Consider the following 23,419-nt stretch of genomic DNA (forward strand, 5'->3'; position numbering starts at 1 on the left):
AATAGGTCTCATACTGTACGTAGTACAGTGTCATGCACTCGGTTAAAGCGTCTATTGACACATCCCAAGGGTCAGCATAATGCAAAAGAAACAAATTGATCCATTATCATGTCAGCATTACTAGGATAGCACCATCAAACAGATGTTCAAACAGATGCACACAGCAGTCTCTTTCAGGGCAGAGAAAGTAAAGCTACTATGTTTGTGAATGGTTGTTGAACATCCTTGAAGAGAATTACTGTACTGTAAAAATGAAACAATCACATTTTGATCTACTCCACTATACAGAGAGGTCAATATGTGGGGCAGCATGTAACCTAGCTATGCTTGCTGCAGCCCATGCGAGTTGGAGACTCACTGTGAAACATTCTGTCACTATAGAACAAGCAATCATTAAAATCAATAGGACGTATGATGTGGGTGTTCAGTAATGCATGATTTGCATGGTCTCCTCCATGGTGGCCTGTGGTCAAGAGGAGCTGTATTGTGGGCTCCATCATGTTCATGGGCTGAAAGCCATTCACTCAAAAGTATGAAGAGAAATTCAACAGAGGAGAAAATCAGACAGAGTAAAATTGTGTCAGGCAACGAAGCAAGAGACACAGTCAGTACAATAAGCTGGTATTGTTGTTTTAATGCAGTGTAAGTCTTCAATTAAAAGCATGGCAAATTAAGTTACCATGGCAACAGCTTTTGGTTTCCTTGCGGCAAGAGCTGAAGGTGGAAAACTGACTGACTCACACTCTTATTTGAAGGAGTGTGGAGGATCACATTGAAAATAGAGCTGGTTACATAAGGCCTGGGGGCAAAAAAACTCAACCAAACTCTCTGGCACCTGTTTCTACTAGGAAAATGCAGGCAAACAGAATACATGGACTGGAGGGACACTTAGACAAATACATGTAATAACAAATTAGGTACCATGAAGAAGAATGGTAGCTCTGAGGCACCCTCAGTCACATTGATTCATAAGAGTTGTTGTCAGGCAATAAAAATCACTTCAGCCTACACTGTGTTGATGGAGGAAAATATCATGCATCAGGGCTGCAACTCTAAGCCAATTAAAGGTCAAGAACACAATGAGATGTCAAGTAGCCTAAATAACTGACATTTAGCACCCAATCGGAAGACAAGACCAGTATCAAGCAAGATTGTGAACGTATGCCTAATTGTGTCCTTTCTATTTCATACTCTTGTATTGCTTTTAAAAGTAGAAATTGGTTTTGATAGAGGGCCATTAAAAGATCTCCATCAGTTGGCTGGCTGGTCAGAGACTTCCTCTCAAGAGCTGATGATGACACTTGCTGGATCAGGCAACAGAGTATTTTTGTGTGTGTATCCTCTGTCCACACTCCATTTAAAGTAAAGCACAGACAGTCCTGGGGGTTTGAATATAAACGACAGAGAATGTAAAACCTACTTTGAATGAGATTCACAGCTACACGCTTGAATCAAAAACCAATAACAACATTCCACGAATCTGCCTTCTTTATAGGCGTCCATCAGCAGCACCATGTAGGATAACGGTTTGGTGCGGGGGCAACCGTGGCAACAGCGAGGTGTGAAAGATGAATTTCTACCCTGTTGATTTGCCATCTGTGGTAACATCCCTGTTCTATGGTGTCCAGTGAGGACGTAGGCGGGGAGGGAGGATATCATGCCTGGATTAACGTCCCACGATAACAATCATCCCCTACTGTACTGTACATTATTCATCTGAAACCTCCATAGGACAGGGATGTATGGGGGTGTGAATAAGGCATAACTCCAGTGCACATGTTTTTTATCTTTAAGAGAGAGGCCAGGTTATTTATAGCCTTATGTTGAGTGTCTCTATGCAAAGGCCATTTTGCATGTTTCCATGTCTATGCTAAAGACACATACAAGAGAGATAGGCTAGAAATAAGCGGACCTCATACTACAGTACTACTGTATGAGACGCCTATGATGAAGCATCCTTTGGAATACTGCAGCAGTGTGTTATTCAATTCAACAACACATCAGCACCCTATATAATAATTATTCTCCTCCAAACTAGAGAATAAGATTTGTTGGGACTGAGGATACTTGATAGGCTTGTTACCCGAGGGAGGACAAGGGATGATGATGAGTCCCTCTTCTCATTACTGGCATCCAACCCTAATCACACAAGAGGGAAGTGACAATGTAGAGAGGAATGTTCATCACTACCAGCTTGCATTTCCAAAGCTGGCAGAGACTGACTCACACACACACACACACACGAGCAAACAACCTACAAACATACATTCCTACTCAATAATGAACACGTGTACGTTTTTGTGAGAATGTAGAGAGGAATGTTCAAAGTCCAAAGCTGTCAGAGACTTACTCACACACACAGACACATCACAGACTCACAACATACAAACATACATTCCTACTGAATAATTAACACCTGGGATGGAAGTTTGGTACACCCCCTCCATTTATAACACCACCAAGGAGGCCCTACACAATTCAACATCATCCTTCTTTGATGTTTTACAGCAAAGGCCATGAGTCAAACTTCAAAGTGCTCCAATGGATGCTTTAAATCTGCTCACCAGAAAGGTCGGATTGACACCACAGGGCTTCGACAGATACGGTTTCTAGGTGGCTTTGAAAAGGCACTAAGTCTTGTGCAAAGGCCTCTGAAGCGACAGCGAAGATTTGTGTAACCGAAAAATGAAACAAAACTAAATCACTCGCAATGGGCCTGGGCCTCCTTTATAATCTTAGCAACATACATGATACCTTTATCCTAGTAGATAAGTTATTACCTATACATAACCAGAACTTGCTCCTGACATTTAGAAATGCTATGGAAGAATTGGTCTTGCTCCCTCAATTTTTCAACTGCATGAGTGAAGTGTGTCATCATTTCACAAAGGGTGCTTGTAGACATGCACAGACATGCACTGTAACTGAGACAGAGAGTGCAGGGCAGCCAAGAGGGATTTTAGGCTGTCCTCCTCCATGCAGAGAAACGACCTGTCCTGGACTAACTTCAGTAGATCCTTGTCTTCCTTGGCCAATGTGTGAAGGCCAGTAATTCAGAGCATTCTTACTGGACCAAACAAAAAGAAAGCATGTAAGAAATGCTCTAGAGTAGACTTTGGGCTCACATTCCTAAAATCACAAGGCTTGTGCTTTTATGTGTTTTATATCTGTTTGATGATTATGTGTTTTAGGTCTGTTTGATGGCACCAACAATAACAGACAGAAGTGCAGGGAAAGTAAAGAGAAGGCCCACTGTACTTTCTTTGTTTTGACAATGTAAAGACCATTTCAAAAGGTGTTGAAATAGTTTATTAGATTTATTAGGAAGGTCTAACACTGATGTATTATGTTGTCACCATGTCAACGGCACAAAATATAGGCCCTAGTTGTTGGTGAATGTAGGCTACATTTGGGTTTTGATATTCAATCATCTATAATCCCATACTGAACAATCCCTGTAATACAATACTTGATTCATAAATGAACTTTGAATGTCGGTAAAACAATCATAGCCATATCAACACAACATTCTAATGTCAACATTGATCTTACTGATGACTGTAAATATGCGGAAGTGATTAACGCAGTGAAACGAGCGCTCAAACGGATTTGAGAAGAAAGGTTGCTTGGTGGTACAGACCTAGATTAGCGATCCTAATCGGCTTCCTTCATAGGTGAAATTCAACCTAGATTTGAGTTACCTAGAGTCAAACTATGTCGTTCAGCAACACAATCATAACTGTGTAAACCAAATTAATTGTAGGATCAACAGTATGAACTTTAATCCAACAATGCAAGATTGTTGTGTGAACAGCAGTGACTAGACACATTGTAACCGGACAGTTGTTTTTGTAACCATTCATGAGATTTGCGCTGCTGCGCTGAGTAGCGTCAGAAGGCATGTGTTCAGTATTATGTACAGTACAATTTCGCATAACTTCAGTTGTAATGAATGATATGCGGAGCACGGGATTTCTAAGCACATGTACCCCAGACCTCAAGCGCCTCCCTCAGCCACGCAACCCAAGCCAATCTCCTCCTGGAAAGAAACTGATACAAAAGTAAAGAGGGCAACAATTAAATAGGTTGTCAATACTTACAAGTATGATAGAAGGGTAAGCGAGCAGAGAGTGGTCCGTGTATCACATAGCGAGGACAGTTATTCCCGATTATGAATGGCTTGTCACTAGTAGGCTAAATCACAGGACGCATACTCTCACAACGACCAGGAATGATTCCATTCGAGCTCCAATGCCGCTTATTCGCAACGCAGGGCGTGTTCTAGGGAGTGGGACGGATGGTTTTACTGCCTGCGAATCCAAGCTGACGTCAAAGTCAACGTCCTTTAGAGCAGTTACAATGCAGTGAATGATATGCATTAACAGTAATGTAAGTATGCATATAATCTAGGCTGTAAAAACGAGACTCTATCAGTTACCCTGTTACTAAGATTCAAAGTTGATAGGACTAGGCCTATTATCAAATTAACTATTACTAACAGTAATGTGATAAGTAGATAATTTGCTAGAAAATTCAAGAATAAATAGATTTAGATTAACTAATTCTGATAAAGCATGTAGGCCTATCTAAAAGAAAATGTTAATGAAGTCAGAGACTGACAGATGAAACGAAAAAGGCAATGCAGTTAGATGAGTCATCCTGCCATACAGGATGAGTAGATTGCAATTCATGTGAGAAGACTTACTGGGTCAACTGAACTGAGCTCCCTCTCTGTAGAAGCTTTCATGATTATTTCACACAGGATACACAAACCCAGGCTCCCTGAGCACAGACAGCACTCTAGTTCTGACTGAACTGTGCCCCTGCGTACCGGTCGTTTCTGGTGAGTGACCCGTTAAACTACAGTTGTGCGATTTAACCAACTCACTGGGACACATCTCTCTATGATTGGGTGCTTGATGCAACATCCATTAAGCAGCCTATTGTAGTGCTATTTTGAGTGATTTTATCTCTATAAGAGAATTCAACCATAGAAATATCTTTAGCATCATAAGAAGAACTGTAATCTGTTTATCTCAGATGCACAGCACGGACTGACAAAATATACAAACAAATCTTCTTATCTTCTCCAGACAGATTTATGTTGAACTGTATTTAGTTTTGATGTGACAAAACAAAAGGAAGTCTCCACTTCTCTTAAACAGTTTTGCTTCCTCCACTTAGCTTGTATGATAATAAGACAGAATAACTACTCTAATGGGTACCTATGCAGTTCTTCACCAATTGATTAGCCAACTTTTTAAACCCCTTCCTCTTTCTCCCAGATGCTTCACTCTATCGGCTAAAACAATGACTAATGGGGCAATACAACTTCTTATGACTCAAACACTTTGTAACTTGAGATTCAACCAGAAGATTGGGGCTATTTTTCTCTCACTTGCAACAGAAGACCCTTGCACGTGGCTGAGTGACACAACAAAGCACAGCATGCCTTTATTTACAGCATCTGTTCCTACAGGGGACCAGCAGCTGTGTGTTTGCCCCATACAAGCGCCATGCTGGCAAAGCCTGTTGACTCTCTGATGAGTCATCGAAGTAAAGGTCATAATGATGGGCCACAATGTCTCTCTCTCTCTCTGCACTGCCACTGTCAACCACATGTCTGTAAACTTTGGCACCTTTGAGGTCTGTGCTATTGTATGGGTCACAGAGCACCACTAATATCTGAGTAAATGGGTTAGTTGTAGTAACATCTACCATGTAATCACATTCCATTATTGCTCTGATTCATGTCTGTTCTCTGTACAGAGCTCTACAGAGGCTGCTCCATCCTCAGCATTTTCATAATCTGCCAGGATAGATATTATCCATGTTCTTGTCCTGATTTGGTCTACAGCACATGAGAACTGAGAGCCCGATTTGGCACTCAACATCACACGAACAGACCATAGCAGTCACAGACATTACCAGCGTTACACCAGCTTCCTGAACCACTGTCACTTCCACTTTCAGGACACCAGACAATGCAGAGAGGAAGAGGGGGTCAAAGCAAAGTAGTTCATATTCAACAGACACATAGAGCTTTCATTTGTAATGAATGAATCGGTTTATGATCGTCAGTTAAGAAGTAAAGACATTTTGAAGAGAATGTATCTGGCTCTACTGACATCTTGCTCCCTGGGAAAGGTATCAATTCACATGCTCTATTCTTTGCCATTTCATCATTGAGGTCTCGTCATTCACAATCCTGCTCATTTTGTACCACCCCCAGGTACAGGCATGGGTCATAATCCCAGCAATTAATCCCTGCAATTTAGGGGACAATCTGTCACAAAACTGTTGAGATTCTCATAAAGCGGCATGATCTATGCAAAGCGTGATCTAAGGAATTAATACTTTATGGTTAAACTTTTGAAACAGCAGTAAAATAGGACGTAATAAATCTGCTGCTTTGGAATATGGAAATTATCAAAACACTAAAACGTAGCCTATACACACTAAGCAATTTGCCACATAGCATTATAAACCAATGGCTCAATGACCAAAACCACAAATACGATTTTTACAGTGAGAGTAACAGACCCCAATACATGATGCTCACACTCTGTCCTTATTGCTTTTTTAAAGCAAGTTCTGACCACAATACTGGTAGACTACCAACGCCATAATAACAAACGGATATGTTGTGGAGATGTTTAAGTTGTTTTTACCTTGATGCTCAAAGTGCAAGAAAAAGGAATCGACGTCCAGGACAGGTAGCTACGACGCTAGCAACCTCAAAGAATAAAACGATTTGCTTCTCTCAGCTATCTGCTGTTTCCGGGTTAGTCAGACGTCATTGTGCTCTGACACAGGTTTCAACACCGCTCCCCGCGCGAGAGGTTATTGCAACTATAAAAAGAACTGTGGACAGCCGAAGGTGGTCAATGCATGAATAAAAGGTTGATCTCATTAGCTTTACGGATTAGAGACTGCAACCATTTTGCCGTTGCCGCGTCCAAAAGACAATCGTTGCTACATGTAACATTACTCTTGCAATGTTTCAGTAGGTCAGGTCGTGTTACATTTTAGGTGACTTTATTTATTCCAAAAGTTTTGCCACTGCTATGTACCAACAGCAAATACAAATTAAATTGAAAATAAATTATAAACACTAGACCATATCATTTTCATGTCATGTTTGACACAAGTTAACTAAAGGCATGTGTTTAGCCTCCATAATATTCTGCAGAATCTCTAGTTGCTACAGCTGACGACACACCAGTCCATTTAAAAATTCACCCTCCGCTCCTTCCTTCCTCCCTCCTTAGTCCTTTCTTCCCTTTGTTGAATGACCAATCCAACATGATTAGACATGGATGACAGATTGGCCAGTCCGCTACTATTAGTGGGGGGGGGGGGGAGTAGTGCACGTGAGCACACCTGATTTCAATGAAATAATCAGGCATCACTCGCAGATCATGGCTATAAACTCTCACAAAACGTTTCAATCCATTCCGACGGTGAGAAACGACAGCAATCTGTCAGGAGAAACGAGTGATAACTAAACAGAGGCTCATTGGGGGAACGTTTGTCAATAGACTACCATTATCTTGTTAAAATGGGAAAGGAGAGAACGCACATTAACGTGGTCATTATAGGCCACGTCGACAGTGGAAAGTCAACCACTACAGGTCACCTTGTCTACAAATGCGGTGGCGTCGACCCAAGAACAATCGAGAAATTTGAGAAGGCTGCGGCCCAGGTAAGGAATGGGTTGGCCTAATTGGGCATATAATTCAATTGCTCGGAACAGCCTAATCATTATACTGCATTTCTTTTATTTGTTTACAGATGGGCAAGAGCTCTTTCAAATATGCCTGGGTTTTGGACAAACTGAAAGCCGAGAGGGAGCGAGGAATCACGATTGACATTTCTTTGTTGAAATTCAGCACTCATAAATACACCATCACGATAATTGATGCTCCGGGCCATCGGGACTTCATAAAGAACATGATCACGGGGACATCACAGGTGAGTTGCGCATGCCAACATTAGTGGTCTCTTTGCGCCATCCACTGCGCTCCCTGTAACCTTCTGATCTTTCATTGCAGGCTGATGTTGCGGTTCTGGTGGTCTCCGCTGCGAAAGGGGAGTTTGAGGCCGGTATCTCACGGAACGGCCAGACCAGGGAACATGCCCTACTCGCCTACACCCTCGGTGTGAAGCAAATGATTGTCTGCGTAAACAAGATGGACTTGACGGAGCCTCCATACAGCCAGAAGCGCTTCGATGAGGTGGTGCGAAGCGTTGGCGTGTTCCTCAAGAAAATCGGCTATGACCCTACATCTGTCCCCTTCGTGCCCATCTCTGGCTGGACTGGAGAGAACATGCTTGCCCCTTCTCAAAAGGTTCGTTTTTCGATAGAACTTTTTGGGCACATTTTGGTTGCCTTTCATGTCACCACATCACTTGCATCATCTCTGTGTAGATGTCCTGGTTCACAGGATGGAAAATCAAGAGAAAGGAGGGGAATGCCAATGGAAGAACTCTGCTGGAGGTGCTGGATTCCATTCATCCCCCAATACGCACTGCTAACAAGCCCTTGCGTCTGCCCCTGCAGGATGTCTACAAGATTGGCGGTGAGTGGACATTGACATCTCATGTATACCCCTGGTCTATTCCAATGACATGTTGAACAGTTGTTGAATTGCTTAACACATCTGGTTCTTTCCATGTGTCTTTGTGCCTCAGGAGTGGGCACTGTTCCAGTGGGGAAGATCGAGACTGGCATCCTGAAGCCTGGTATGGTGCTCACATTCTCCCCTGCCAAGCTAACAGCGGAGGTGAAGTCTATCGAGATGCACCACCAGGGGATGCAGACTGCTCTACCCGGGCACAATGTAGGCTTCAACATCAAGAACGTGGCTGTGAAGAACCTACGGCGTGGTGATGTGGCTGGCAATGCCCAGCATGACCCTCCCTTGGACACCAGCAGCTTTGTGGCACAGGTAGGCATGGTGCATTTGGTTTAAGCATGGCTCTTATAAATTAATCTGGTCACACCGGTTGATCTTCCCTGGTCTTAGGTGTTTATACTTTCTAATAACTGGCATACCACTGTTTGGCTATTTCACTGAATTACATTTTGCTGTGCAGGTAATCATTCTGAACCATCCTGGTAAGATCAAGACTGGCTACTCTCCGGTGCTGGACTGCCACACCACCCATGTGACCTGCCGCTTTGCTGAGCTGAGAGAGAAGATTGACAGACGCACAGGGAAGAAGCTGGAGGACTGGCCCCAGCTCCTGATGTCTGGAGATGCTGCCACCATCAAGCTTGTGCCCAACAGACCCCTCTGTGTGGAGAGCTTCTTCACTTTCCCACCCTTGGGTAAAGAACACTAATCTCTTACTACCTCAACAAATGGTTCAGGCTTTTTTCCTACTATTGGCAAATTAATGATCTTAAATCATCCGAAATGCTTATTTTGTGTACAAGCTGTACTCATCCAAACTGTGGTTCTTATCTGCAAAGTAATTGTTTGTTTTTTCCCCTCTTCAGGTCGGTTTGCAGCGAGGGACTTGAAGCAGACAGTTGCTGTGGGAGTCATTAAGTCGGTGGATAAGGACCAAGGATCAAAGAAGCTTGCACAGAAAGGCACAGTCTTAAAATGAATTTATTTTTAGCTTACCAGTGGACTGATATGAAAAGAACTTGAGTGAAGCATTAAGTTGTATTGTTTGTATAATTTTAGTATTGCAACAAAGCACTTTATTTTGTATTTTTGAAAATAAGCTGGTTTTAGCTTGTCATCCTGAATTACTTGTTTAATTGGCTGGCCTTTTGAGTTTTAGATTGACATGACATCTGTGCAAAGAACTATTGAAATGAGAACTGTAGAGCTTCCGACTGAAATAAAAGGTCCTTTTGAAATTTCCTTTTTCTTCCAATTTGTCTCAACTTGTGGGAAATTACTGCATTGAATGTGCTGCTTCTACAGATTCATTCACACTGGTACAGTCGCTTTGTATTAGCTAAGGGTCATCAGGTATGTATGAGCTAATGAAGGATTCTTGTTGGCTGAGTTCTAATTTCAAATTGAGGCACCAGGATTTCCTTAAGTTGTACATTCCTTTAAACATTTTACAAAATGAAGGCAAAGAATCCATATCAATTACAACAACACTTTTATTTGTACAATGGAATGATTGGGGTGATCCTTTACATGGGATGTAAACCAGTGGAACTGCAGTCAACAGGAAGTGGTGAAAGACAAGCACATCAGTCCCAGTTCCCTCCATCTTGAAATGACTCAAGCAAGAAGTGCACCCAGCATTAGGGGTGATGCTGCTGTTTGACAGGAAAACCTTGACTGCCTCTTTCTGAATTATTTAAAATCCACTGAAACTGGTTACATTGTTTTTTTTCATGTTACAAAGTAGTTACCAGGCATGTCTTTGTGACAAGGAATCAAATTTAAAATCACGTTTCACAATAAGATATCTTATGTTGAGTGGCATGAACCCTTTGTGCGAAACAAGATACTAATTGGGAGCTGTGAACATTTGTAGTTGTAAATTTGCTGATCTCACTAGGCCATCTGAGAATCATTCTACTACTTATTGCTTAGATTGAGCTCCCAACAAGTGAATGGTAGTGGCTATTGGAGAGCAGGACAACTTGTTAACCTGCTAGAAAGTGGCTCTTAAAACCCTGAGTTGAGTGGCTTTTATACAGCACTCCTCTCAATTCCAGTCATTTTTACACCATGCACAGAGAGGTCCAAGAACAAGTGTGGAGAGATGACGATGTTCACACACAGGAGCGCGCAGTGGGAGTGAACAGTGTCAATAGGGGAGTAAACTACTGGTGACCTGTGAGGTTTACACAAGGTCTCTGATATTCCACCATACAGCAGCAGCAGGTGTGTCGATACTGTAAAACAATCATAACACATGTACACACAAAAGCGAGCAAGAACAAGGAATACATTTAATGACTACATAGTTCATCCTTGGATGAGTTATCATGGTAGATTGAGAGGGAGACATCAGAATGTCTTTTTGATGGAATTGTGCCTTTTCTGTCTAGTGGGGTGTATAGGGAGAGGGGGAGGGACTTCTTTCACATTCCATCTCATATTTGGCCTTTTTCCAGAAATGCAAGTTGATGACATCAGCGATGATGACCATAGTGAAATTAATAATACAGATACAATTTCAACACTACTACCCTGATACTAGGTTATCTGGCAGGCAGAGAACATGTATGCTTGTTACATGTTTTGTACAATAAAACATGTATATACAGTACACACCCACTCATACGCACACACACACACACACACACACACACACAAATATATATACATACATATATACACAGTAACAGCATAAACAGAGACTTTAGGTAAGTGCTAGGATTGGAGAGTGGCTACGGCCTGTAGCCAGAGTGGCGGGCCATGCTCTAAGGGTTTAGATAATACTGGTAAGAGGAAGAATACACTCATTTTATGTACAACATGGATGTGCTCAACATCCCTGGCAAGATGAGCCTACTTGGGTTTGTTTCTTCATTTGTGTTTTTCTTTTTTTGAACGCTTGTTTCACGTCAGGTTGTTACATAAGCTATTTACAGGGCGTCTAGCGTGGGGGCGGGGTTTAGTGCAAGCCTGTGTGGCTGTCAGTCACTCAGGATGTGGACAAAGGACATGGGGAACACCCCTTTCCTCTCCAGGTGCCCTTCAATGTGCCCCATCTAGAAGGAAACACAGAGCGAGAGAGAGTGTGAGGAAACGAGAACAGCATTGAACAGTGGTTTTGTTCCATGTTTAGTCCATAACTGCAGTTTGAGTCTGGCATGAAGGGAGTGAAGCTGGGGGCCATGTTAGGATATCCTAATGAATCAATGTATTGGCCATGCATTCTAAGTAGTATGCTAGTGTGACTATTGAAACAGTGGTGTAATAATGTACAGGGGGGTAAAACAGGCTTGTTGTTGTTGTCTGTACTCACCCACCACTCCTGGTCCTCCTCTCCTGTCACTATGATCACCTCTCCCTCCACAAATGTCAGCTCGTCATCATTATCAGCCTGGCAGTCGTAGATGGTCTTCACCCGCCGAGATTTATTCTTCTAGACACACACACACACACACACACACACACACACAAATCACAAAAATGTCATAGTGAGTGTTCAGCACGTGGGCTGGCTGCATTAATGAATTGATCATAGTATACACCTTTCATTCATATTGTATAGTATTAGTAGGCTCTACTATGTATGTATGTATGTATACTTTTTTGGGGGGTTTTCCACATAAAAAATGTGTGTGCGCAGTATATGATGCTTACCGTGTTAATCTTCCGCGGCAAGGGCACCGGTGTCTCTGGACCGCTCGTTGGACTCCCATTGGTGTCCTCGCTGGGCTGTGGAGAAGGGGTCTCCATATCAGCCTGCTGATTGGGTGCCAGTACCTCTGGGGGCGGGGGCTTGGGCACAGGCTCTCCAGGAGACGGCCTGGGACTGGGCTCCCCCGCTGATGCTGCTGCAGGTTTGGGGGGGATGTCACGGTCTGCTATATGGGGCTTGGGCGGGAGGTCTTTGAGCTGGGGTTTGGGTGGTAGGTCACCCAACTGGGGTTTAGGAGGGAGATCAGAGAGCTGGGGCTTGGGGGGCAGTTCTCCAGGTTTAGGGGGTAAATCAGTGGACTGGGGTTTTGGGGGCAGGTCCCCTATTTGAGGCTTGTCGGGCAGGATGGCTTTCTGGAGGGTCTCAGGTCCTGGGGGGGATTTCTGGAGGAACTCTGGAGGCTGGCTGGACTTGTCCATAGACGGGTGGATGGTGTCGATTTTACGCAGTGCCACTGGGAAATGAACAGCACACAGTTACTACTAACACATGGAACTCTAAGAGAATAGACTACTGGGAAAAGCTAACATATTATCATAAAATGAGGTGGTCCCACCTGATGAGTTATAATACTAATAGTTGGATTTGACACTGTGTTACAGTACAGTGTATCTCACAGTGACCTACCTTTCTGAGGTAGTTTGGGAAGAACCCTTGGACCAAGTGTAGACTTTGTGTGGCTAGGAGTAGTGCTGAAATCAGAAAGTTCATGAAAAAGTAATGGATGTGAAAAAGTAATAAGATGCACTTTACTTTCCATAACCTCATGTGGAGATGAGTCCATGTCTAGTATGTACCTTTGCTGATGTGGAATGCCCTCAAACTTGTTGGATAGAGGTGACATCTTGTTCACAGGAGGAGGAGTGGAGTCACTTCCTGAAAATGTTGGAGATAGCGATGAATAGTTGAAATATGCTGCCCAATCACTGTAGAATCATTTTCTGAACACTTACCAGCAAGTTAGTAAGCAAATCTAATTCAATTAAATCAAATCAAGCAATCCTACCATAATGGCAAATTCCTCACAGTTAATTCAATGTAAAAGAGGGCAAGATAGGGATATGTCAGGCTGAGCGCTCCATTAAATAGTCAGGTCCTTCTACCTGTTCTCTCAAGAGAGAACACTAGCAACATGCTACAGATAATGCTAGCAGGTTGCAAGAGCTTCTGCTGCCTTGAGGACATTATTTGCATACTGTGAAAATTCATCCATAAACCTTTATGCAGTTTGAAGCCATTATCTCCCATATTATCTGACTGTAAGGTGATGTGTGTATGTATTTGTGTGTGTGTGTTTCACAATACAAAGAACATCACAGAGAAGACAAATGGTGACAAATGTAATGACTTTACTTCAAAACACAAACACACACTTGGGATTGCCTGCATACCACAAGTTGACCATGGTGTGTCATATGTCTGCAGATTGCACAACATTTTGTCTGTGGTGGGATAATAAACATCACTGACACACTCTAGTCCTTGGGGAAGTGATGCTACAGTAGGACCCAGTTATGGAACACCATTGTGTGGAACTCAACACGTCATTGAGGGCCGCAGTGTGTGCAGGATACTGGTTGGATCATCTGCGTTTAGTGCTGGGCTGAAACAAAAAACCTGCCCTGCACACACTGGGGCTCTCAAGCACTGGGGTCACCAGCTCCTATGATGACCCAGGATAGGTGGCGATCCTGATAGAAATCAAATTGAAATTCCATTCATGGCATAGAAATTGCAGTTAATTTCCTATTCTATCATCAGCTTGTAGGCTATACGGATCATATCATTGGCCAATAATAAAGATAACCAAGCAGTTTTTAGATAGTCTGCCTGCTTGCATCTGGCCCACCGGACTCACCCCCTCTACCGTGCGGGCTGTGGGAGAGCGGACTGGGCGGGTCAGACAGGGTGCGTTTGTGCCCGGGTGGAGGGGGCGGAGGCCTCTTCTTGGAAAGGGTGGAGCTGCCTCCGGGGGGGAGGGTAGAGGGAGGAGCTAAAGGGGTGACACACACACACACACATATAACACATGCAGTGAAGGGATAGACAGATGGCAGGTGTCACTCATTCTGTCACCTGGGAAACCAAACAGGAGGGGAGGGGAGGGGAGGGGTGAGGAGAAGGAGAAGGGGTGAGGAGGGTAGAGGTTGGGTTCAGGGTTGGGGTGAGGAGAGGAGGGCTTGGGGTTAGGGTCAGGGTGAGGATGGTAGAGGTACTGTATGGAGAGAGAGGGAGGGGAGGGGTTGGGTTTAGGGTCAGGGTGAGGATGGTAGAGGTACTGTATGGAGAGAGAGGGAGGGGAGGGGTTGGGTTTAGGGTCAGGGTGAGGATGGTAGAGGTACTGTATGGAGAGAGAGGGAGGGGAGGGGTTGGGTTTAGGGTCAGGGTGAGGATGGTAGAGGTACTGTATGGAGAGAGAGGGAGGGGAGGGGTTGGGTTTAGGGTCAGGGTGAGGATGGTAGAGGTACTGTATGGAGAGAGAGGGAGGTGTCTCCTCAGGACTGGGTTCAACAGAGTTGCTGGACAAAGTAATGGGAAACATTAGGACAATATAAATGGTAGGTAAAACAACATACTGGAGATCACAGGTACCACACAGAAATGTCTGGATGGAAATACAGAAAGGACAGACAAAGGACAGTGGATGTGTGTGAGGTGTGGGTGTCTTTTTTTGGTTCTGTTTGTGTGTCTTTTTGGGTGGGTCAGTGTGTGTTCTTTAAGGTGGTTAGGACCAAAACCACTGGCCAAAGAGTGAACTTTAGCAGCGACCTGCAGCAAAGTAGCCCCAACGCAGCTAACAGAGAGCTCAACCCGAGTAGAGTCAGCCATGGTAACACTTTACAGCTCAGGGGTGGTAACATGTCACAAAAGGTCATAAAACTGCACATCAAGGCAGTCATAATTAAACACACTTATACAATAACATAGTTAAAAGTGAAATACACCACCACACCCTATTCTACCAAGCTGGAGAGTAAAGTGCTAGCAGTGCCACAGAGGGAAGGATAGGAACATCGGGCACAGCGAAAGCATAAAAACAGGATATTCACTGATGTATGGACGAGTGCCAGCCAGAGTGGCGTAGTGCGAGTGAGAGCCGAGGAATGCCAAGTGCGGCGCTGAAAAGAGAAAGGAGAGAAAAAGAAAAAGAGAGAGAGCGATGAGGAGTGTGGGAGAGAATCTATGTCAGTATCTTTTTTTAAAAGAGCAGCTCCCACATTCTACAAAGCACAAGATGAAGTCTTATCAGTGACAGGCAAAGCTAAAGAAGAGAAATAGCGCAAAAGAAAAAACGAGCCTACAGGGCAATCCTCTTAGACGCCTACTGGAAAAGAGAAGTTCATCTCCTGTGTATTGAGAGGAGCTGTTTCTTTAGCACTAGCGAACAGCGTGTTATATATATAGATATAACAACGTTGTGTATTGTGAGAAGATAGTGAATAATGAGTGAGAGTGTTTGTGTTATAACTCCTTTAAAGGGAGGTTTGTTATTGTTAATTACAATACTGCCTACAGTGCAGGACACACACAGTACATTGTTTATAGACTGTCAGGATTGATCATGAAGAGGAAGTGCCATGGTGGATTTACATAGCTAATGAAGCGGTAAAGCTGTCAGGTTGCTATCTGCTGTGTGTGTCCACACACACTCTCCCTTTTCACATGTCTATCTGCCTGCTCTCTTGCTCTCCTGCCCTTCTGCCCCACAGTCATCCTTTTCCTGGAGGTGCCTTGCTTGTGTAAGCAGTCTTTATGACACTTGCTTTCCGCCCCTCTGATCTGTGTGTCGACAAATAACATTCCTGTGCGGGGTGTTTGTGTGGGTTAGTGGTGTGTGTGTGCATGTGTGCATGTGTGCATGTGTGCTTGTGTGTGTGTGTGTGTGTGTGTGTATGTGTGTGTGTGTGTGTGTGTGTGTGTGTGTGTGTGTGTGTGTGAGTGTGTGTGTGTGTATGTGTGTGTGTGCATATGCGTGTGTACTTGTATAGTTAGGGTGAGAAAGAGATTAACAGAGAGGAAGACACTCATTTCATATCAGGCAACTTGGTTTAACAATGTTAATAAAATGTATATTTTATAATAGAGAAAAACAGACAGTGACCAACTACCAGTGCTAAAGGTAATAAACATAATGCTCTATAAATATTCTCCTTGCAAATTTGCCACACAACCTTTAGGATATTTCCATAATTCCATTCCAAAGTTTGCATGAATATCAATGCAAAACAAAGAGATTGGCACAAACATGATCTCATTATGAGATAACCATGCTTTCAGAGGCTTATAACTGTCCAGATCCAGGCCAGTCGACCAATCAGGGTCTCACCTTTGCCCTGGTTCCTGGGCGGGAGAGGGGGGGCGTCTGCCACAGGAGAGGAAGTGAGGTCGGTGGAGGCGCTGTACATCTGGTTGGTGAAGGCGCTGTAGGACATGCGCTGCTTGTCCCGGTGGCTGATGAAGCCCGGCAGAGACAGCTTGTCATGGGGGGACAGGCTGGAGGAGTGGCAGAAACTCTGGGGCCGTGGGGAGCGGTCCTTCTTTATGGGACTGGGCTAGAGGGAGATGGGACAGAGAGAGAGAGAGAGAGAGAGAGAGAGAGAGAGAGAGAGAGAGAGAGAGAGAGAGAGAGACAGAGACAGAGACAGAGAGAGAGAGAGAGAGGGGGACAGAGAGAGACAGAGAGTGAGAGAGAAAGGGAGAGAGAGAATGTGTTTACTGAAGGCACAATCATAACTTGAAGTACATTGTATTAACTTAATAGTTAGATGTGAATGGAACATTTGTACAAAATATTTGTTACACAAGTGGATTAACAAGTGGATTGAAGTTAGGATTCAACCCTTTTGAGAGGGAGAAAGAAAGTGAAAGCAATTGTTTGTGCTAACTACACAGCCCAGTCAGTCATGTATTTGACTACTCTGTACAGATACACGGTGGTGATGCCGTGGTCCCAGACTTACCTTGTCATCCAGGTCATCATCGCTCTCGTCCATCTCCTCCAGTCTCAAGCTCCACTCATACTCCACATGGATGTGAGGGTTAAACTTCCCCTGAGCAGCCTGCACAAGCTGACACACACACACACACACACACACACACACACACACACACACACACACACACACACACACACACACACACACACACACACACACACACACACACACACACACACACACACACACAAACACAGTTTCGTCCATATGTGTGAAAGCAATGAGAAAGCAACAGAACAGATGACATGTCATGTTGTGCAAAGCGGTTGTGTTCTCCTGTTTATATCAAAAACACATTTGATCACATATCATGGCATGTGATCACTGATCTCCATGCACAGACCCAGGACTACTCCTAGCTCAAATGGCATGTATAATGGTTTCCTCCTTTGGCTGCTGCCATCTAGTGTCCAGTGTTCTAACCCTAACCCTCTAATCCATCACTTTACTGCTGCATTAACTTCCATGTTATCGGAAATGAGTATGTCAATAATTTAATCAAAGTATAGGGTGGGATTTTGATATCACTATCAATATAATGCAATTAGTTTAGAGTTGGGCTGTGTTAGGTCTTGTCACTGTGAGATACTTACTGCCTCCTCACACTGACTGTTCCTCAGTCGCCTGGCAACATCCAGCGCTGTCTCTCCATTCTGATTGGCTAAAGGAGCAGGCATGTTACACATTAGAGTCTAATTTATGCATGCATGACATATACTGAACATGAGTGGGAATGCATGTGTGTATGTGTTTATGTGTGTATGTATTGTTCACACTGCACTTTTCTGCTTTTTTGCACTTCTGGTTCGACGCTAACTGCATTTCGTTGTCTCTGTACTTGTACTCTGCACAATGACAATAAAGTTGAATCTAATCTAATCTAATCTAATCTAATCTAATCTAATGTGTGTGTGTGTGTGTGTGTGTGTGTGTGTGTGTGTGTGTGTGTTACTCACTGATGTCAGTGGCTGGTTTGCCCCTCAGCAGTAGTTTGAGGCATTCGTGTTTCTCGTACATGCAGCAGTAGTGCAGGGCCGTGTTCCCCCATTCAGTCTGCTTATCCAGGTTCCCACTGACACACACACACACACGGGCAAAATAATTACGCAAATTAAGTCGAGTAAGCGTGACATTGTGAAAGTAGAGCTATTCATTAATGAGTAGCGACTGTCTGCATTTGGGGCAAGAGAGGAATAAACGAAGCAGGAGAAGAAGTGCTTGACCCAGTTCTGTTTGCCTTGTGGGAATCCGAGCTGTGCTGCTGAGCAGCGCTATGCTGTCTGTCCCCTTCACAGCGTGTAGCACAGAGGAGAACGCTTTCAGGAGGTCATTAAATAATCAAGCACAAATGTTACGCTTAATTTACGCAACAAAATAGTTTAGCTACTGTCTCTACAGAGTGATTCTGTTATCTCTTTAGAGTGTTTGAGCACTACATCATATTGACGTCATGCCTTCAACCTTGTTTTTTCACTGCATTTGAAGCAAATCCCACTCCACATTAGCATGATGATAACATAGCACAGTGTAAACATAGCACAGTGTAATCAGTTTTTTTGTTTACGACATTTGATAGTGTCTCATTTTTTACCTGTTCTGCACCAAGAAGTCCACAAGGTGCAGTGAGGTCTGGTCAGCTGTGCGGACCGAGTAGTGTAGCGCTGTCTCTCCAGCCTCCTGCAGGGGGCGATCACACACAGCAAAGACATAAGACACTCAACACAAGGAGCAGCATCCATTCTACATTCTCTCTCTCTCTCTCTCTCTTTCTCTATCTCTCTCTCTCTCTCTCAGCATTTTAACAGGCTGCGGTAAACAAAATGGCTCCTAAAAATAACCTCTCCCCCACAAGGCAAGTCTGGCAGCATGATGCTAACATTTTTATGCTAGAGAAAGGTCTCAATGTACTAATGTCTGCAGCTGAACCTGTAACAATAATTCAAGACTAGCTCCAGCCGTGTTCCCCATGTGGAAGAAGACCACTTCGGAGATCATACTTCCGCCTACAATGGGTAAATGATTGGGCAGAATATGGACACAGTGATTCACAAAACACCAGCCACTATGAGGGAGTCAGTAATTCAGGTATCTAATCAGTTTGGGATGAGGACGAGGAAGGAGAGTTTATCTGGTATTCCTGGTATTCCTGTCACATCCTCTGTGTCTGGGGACTGGTCGGTCTGTCTGTCTGCTGGGTAGACTCAGACCTACTGACAGGAGTGTATTAGATAGCAGTGAGTCAGACTCTGAGCCCAGTGCTCCATCTCACTGTGTCTCTGAGTCATCCCTGTCCTCACAACAGTCCACTTTACTCCCTGCCGGACAAGATCAGATTCTTCAAAGAAAGCAAGAGAGCCGCACACTCTAGCTCCGATGCTAATTATTTATTGAACCAACCTTTTTTGGCAGCAAGCTGCCTCCTTCAGGATTTCAAATCCTATATCAAATTCTGACAACCATATCACAGCGCTATAGAGAAGAAAATACTAATTTGAAATCTGTGGGTTGTCTGTTGTTCATCGCTGTATAAGAACAGCCTGCATTCCCCTAGGATAAGAGTATTTCTTCATTTGAATTGTAAAATGTAGGTGTTTAAAATTCTGGAATTTTTCCTGACCATGTGACCTGACCAGGAAAAGCTCCTGTCTCCACGTTTAACACACAGCACAGGGTTTGAGTGGGCGTGTCTCACCTGTCCTGCCTCGGGGAGGGGTTCCATCAGCTCCACCCCCTCAGCGTAGACCTGGATCAGAGAGAGAAGATCCCTGGACTGGACCGCCTCATACAGCTCAATCATCTTAGCTGAGGCTGAGGTGCAGGTTTTCCGTGCAAACTTGTGGTCAACGTATTTAGCGTTGATGAACTCCTTCCTCATTGTCCTGTAAGGGGAAGGAGAGGGAGGGAGGGAGGAACAGGGAGAGAATGGTGAGAGGCTCTCAGAATGCCAATTATTCAGCTTTCTTTATCAAGCTTGAGTATCCACTGACCCATGTCAAGTGATAAGTGAAAATATGATTAAATTAGTTTGTAGAAAGTTCTTGTTGCTCATAATACTGAGTACTTACATGTCACTGGAAGGAGTGGGCTTTGGTGAGGGACAAGGAAGGTTCCCCTCCATAATCTCATTAAAACTACTGTTCCCTACATTCTTGGCCAGCTGGAAATGAAGGGGGAAATCTGACTCAGTATCAAATCACATACAAATGTAACATTATCTATTAGAATACCAGTAACAATAACTTCTTTGTTAATGTCCTTTTTCAACATGTCTAACTCACCAAAAGCTCAGAGGTCCCCAGCTTGTCCAGCTCCATGGACTGGATGCGTGAGATGTGCACGCCCATCTCCCTGTGGATGCCTGAACACTCGATGCAGGTCAGAATACCCAGGTTGGTGGACAGCCATTTAGGATCTGAGAATACAGACAACAAGAGAATACGCTCAGGTTGGAGAAATAGCTATTTCAGCTCCAATAACTTAATATCTTATTGTTTTTTCAATGCACTGTCTCAAAGATTGAGTACATGAAAGCCATACAGATTATGCTAAACATGAGATGATTCACTTATAGTATTTGCCAGTCTTATGTTCAATATGACCATACTGTGAGTATGTGTTTAAGTACAAGGCTGACATGTTGTTTCAGTTTCAACATCACTCAGTCCGAGTGAGCAGCAGTGTACAAGACACACCACTAGAGGGCCTCGGCATAGTCAGACTCAATTGCACCATCCACACTGGAAACCATTGCATCATTTTGTGTCAAACAGAATCCATGAGTGCGGTCTGACAGCAGAGCCATGTGGCAGCTCAGGGCAGTTCCCTTTAAAACCTCCCAGAAAGCAAGAGGCAATCTCTGAGCTTAGACCAAAACCATATATCAGCTAGCACTGGTGGCTACAAGGACATAGAGGGTAAACACAATTCCTTTGCAGATAGCTGAGTGTGAGAGAAGCTAGTTGTGTATCTGGGTTTGACAGGTTTTATGACGGGTGGAGTTATTCCAGAGGCGGCAGGAAACCAATGAGTCACACGCAGAATGGCAAGAGATAGATAGAAGAGATGAGAGGGTTGGAGACACTTTGTGAAGTCAAATCTCCACAGCAGCTTAGCATTACAATGCTCCATCTGTGTCTTGGACAGTTGTTACACACCCTAAATGAGCTTAGCTAGCTCTACAACACTGAGCACTCTCTCTAGCTAGTGCACTCATTCTCAAGCCCTATCATAGATTGCGATGATGACCAGCTGTACTGCAGTGCTACAGAGCTGCACATGACCAGCTTGATAGACGAGGATTAGGAGAGCAGCATCTTAGCAAGGCATCAGCACCACTCTGTAACAGCATCCTGCAGTGGGAGAGTCAAAGAGCAGTTCAATCTGACTCAATTCCTACAGTATCTCTCTCTCTGAATATCTATCAACATTACAACGACAATGTTAACACACTCCGACAGACTGTCGCATTATCGTCGTGTTAAATGAACCCTCTCTTCTACACACCCAGCGGGATCAGCACAGCTTGTATGAATTATGTAACGGCAGTGATGATGATGTAATGACGTTGTTTCTCCAAACGTGGGGCTTTTTCTTTTTTCGAGTGGTCGTCGCCATCCTCCCCTCTGTGGGCTGTGTGTCTGTGTGTCTGTGTGTCTGTGTGTCTGTGTGTTTGTGCTGACACAGGAGGACTAGGTGATTAACTGAGGGGTGGGGGAGGTTAAAGGGCTGTGTGTGTGTGTGTGTGTGTGTGTGTGTGTGTGTGTGCGCGCGCGTCTGTGTGTTTGGTGGGGGGGGTCAGAGGCCCTTGGTGTCTCTGCCCTGGGAATGCTGAATCTGCTTTTACAAGAGGGGAGGATCATGTTCAGGTTGGAGGAGGTGCAGTGTGTCCAGAATGCCAACAACGCCACAGCTCCAAACATCTACAGTAGGTCCTGATTCTGCTTATTTGTTAAGGGCAGCTGGGTGACATTGCGGGCTGGCTGGCTCAGGGCCAACTCCTGAGGGAGATACTGTATACAGCGGTATACATTAGTGATGACGATGCAGACGAATAGGTCGATGTTTGGCAGTGTAGGAATGGCTGAGGGGACGCCCTTGAACATGATGGAGTGTCTGAAGGGATGTTTCGAGTTCACAGGTGGAATAAACTGCTGAAGTAAAGGTGTTGTCTGTCTTCTCCCATGACAAGGTGAACGGTGAGTAAGCACAAAGCAGGAAGAGGTTTGTTTTAGACACACACACGCACACACGCACACACGCACGCACGCACGCACGCACGCACGCACGCACGCACGCACGCATTATCCAAAGAGGTTGTGTTTACCTGCAGCCCCACAGTCGCAGCAAAGTTCATTGCCCGGCATGCGCAGCACGTCCTCTATGATAGCTTTGGTCAGGTCGTCCAGGCCGTCCTCTCCTCCTGAACTCTGCTCCCCACGGAACGCCATGTTCAACATCTCCTCCTTACTGTTGGTCAGCACCGAGATCCAGCTACACACACCAACACACACACACACACCCACGCACGCACGCACGCACACACACACACACACACACACACACACACACACACACACACACACACACACACACACACACACACACACACACACATACAGGTAGATAGTGACAGACACAGAAAGTGGTTAGAATTAGAATGCAGTGGTGTTTTAAAACATATATGACTAAAGAATGTGGCTACAGCATTCTACTGGATGAGATGGCGGCACATCTAATTTGAACATATGCTGTGTTCTGACAGCTTGACATCTCTTTTGCTCTCTTAACCAACACAAGACACACATCTATTTACCCAGCCATCTGCTCCCCATGCACACTACCCACTCATCACAAATTGACAGCAGCACATCTGAACAACCTCCACTCTAGTTAACCCAGGAAGTCCTTTAACAGAGAATACTCCCCACAGGAAAGCCACACATACACACACACACACACACGCACACATGCACACGCACAGCGCTCATTGCTCATTAAGATTCAGGCAGGCAGGAAGTAGCTGCCATTCGAACATGAGTTAATGGTGCTGCAGCTAGGCCTCCTGT

The 23,419-nt window shown here is 44.4% G+C and overlaps 3 protein-coding genes across 5 annotated transcripts in view; 1 reads left to right on the forward strand and 2 right to left on the reverse strand.

The window, feature by feature from the left end:
• Positions 1 to 6,777, reverse strand: part of fam49bb (family with sequence similarity 49 member Bb) — a 28,859-nt gene extending 22,082 nt beyond the window's left edge. The window contains exon 1 of one of the 2 annotated variants that reach the window (XM_083672828.1): positions 6,672 to 6,777. The gene's annotated coding sequence lies outside the window, so the exon portion shown is untranslated. Of the gene's footprint in view, positions 1 to 4,100; positions 4,221 to 6,671 lie in introns of those variants that run through there. The other variant, XM_083672829.1, reaches the window with a different exon arrangement.
• Positions 6,778 to 7,561: 784 nt separating this feature from the next.
• Positions 7,562 to 9,705, forward strand: eef1a1l3 (eukaryotic translation elongation factor 1 alpha 1, like 3; the record flags this gene model as incomplete). The annotated part of the gene is made up of 7 exons (XM_083666681.1): positions 7,562 to 7,705; positions 7,795 to 7,974; positions 8,055 to 8,351; positions 8,432 to 8,582; positions 8,695 to 8,951; positions 9,100 to 9,334; positions 9,506 to 9,705. 7 exons carry the CDS (start codon positions 7,562 to 7,564, stop codon positions 9,616 to 9,618), a joined length of 1,377 nt encoding a protein of 458 aa, XP_083522807.1. The 3' UTR covers positions 9,619 to 9,705.
• Positions 9,706 to 10,114: 409 nt separating this feature from the next.
• Positions 10,115 to 23,419, reverse strand: part of asap1b (ArfGAP with SH3 domain, ankyrin repeat and PH domain 1b) — a 43,981-nt gene continuing 30,676 nt past the window's right edge. Inside the window, exons 16-30 of one of the 2 annotated variants that reach the window (XM_083666336.1) lie at positions 22,678 to 22,844; positions 20,633 to 20,766; positions 20,420 to 20,511; positions 20,047 to 20,233; positions 18,946 to 19,031; positions 18,311 to 18,426; positions 17,948 to 18,015; positions 17,319 to 17,426; positions 16,685 to 16,910; positions 14,216 to 14,350; positions 13,155 to 13,233; positions 12,985 to 13,049; positions 12,300 to 12,811; positions 11,959 to 12,075; positions 10,115 to 11,701 (exon numbers count right to left, since the gene is read on the reverse strand). In XM_083666336.1, the coding sequence (XP_083522462.1) occupies positions 11,627 to 11,701; positions 11,959 to 12,075; positions 12,300 to 12,811; positions 12,985 to 13,049; positions 13,155 to 13,233; positions 14,216 to 14,350; positions 16,685 to 16,910; positions 17,319 to 17,426; positions 17,948 to 18,015; positions 18,311 to 18,426; positions 18,946 to 19,031; positions 20,047 to 20,233; positions 20,420 to 20,511; positions 20,633 to 20,766; positions 22,678 to 22,844 (2,167 nt within the window). In that variant the 3' untranslated portion in view covers positions 10,115 to 11,626. Of the gene's footprint in view, positions 11,702 to 11,958; positions 12,079 to 12,299; positions 12,812 to 12,984; positions 13,050 to 13,154; positions 13,234 to 14,215; positions 14,351 to 16,684; positions 16,911 to 17,318; positions 17,427 to 17,947; positions 18,016 to 18,310; positions 18,427 to 18,945; positions 19,032 to 20,046; positions 20,234 to 20,419; positions 20,512 to 20,632; positions 20,767 to 22,677; positions 22,845 to 23,419 lie in introns of both variants that reach the window. The other variant, XM_083666335.1, reaches the window with a different exon arrangement.

This window comes from Argentina silus (assembly GCF_951799395.1).
Source record: "Argentina silus genome assembly, chromosome: 1".
Taxonomy (NCBI): Eukaryota; Metazoa; Chordata; class Actinopteri; order Argentiniformes; family Argentinidae; genus Argentina; species Argentina silus.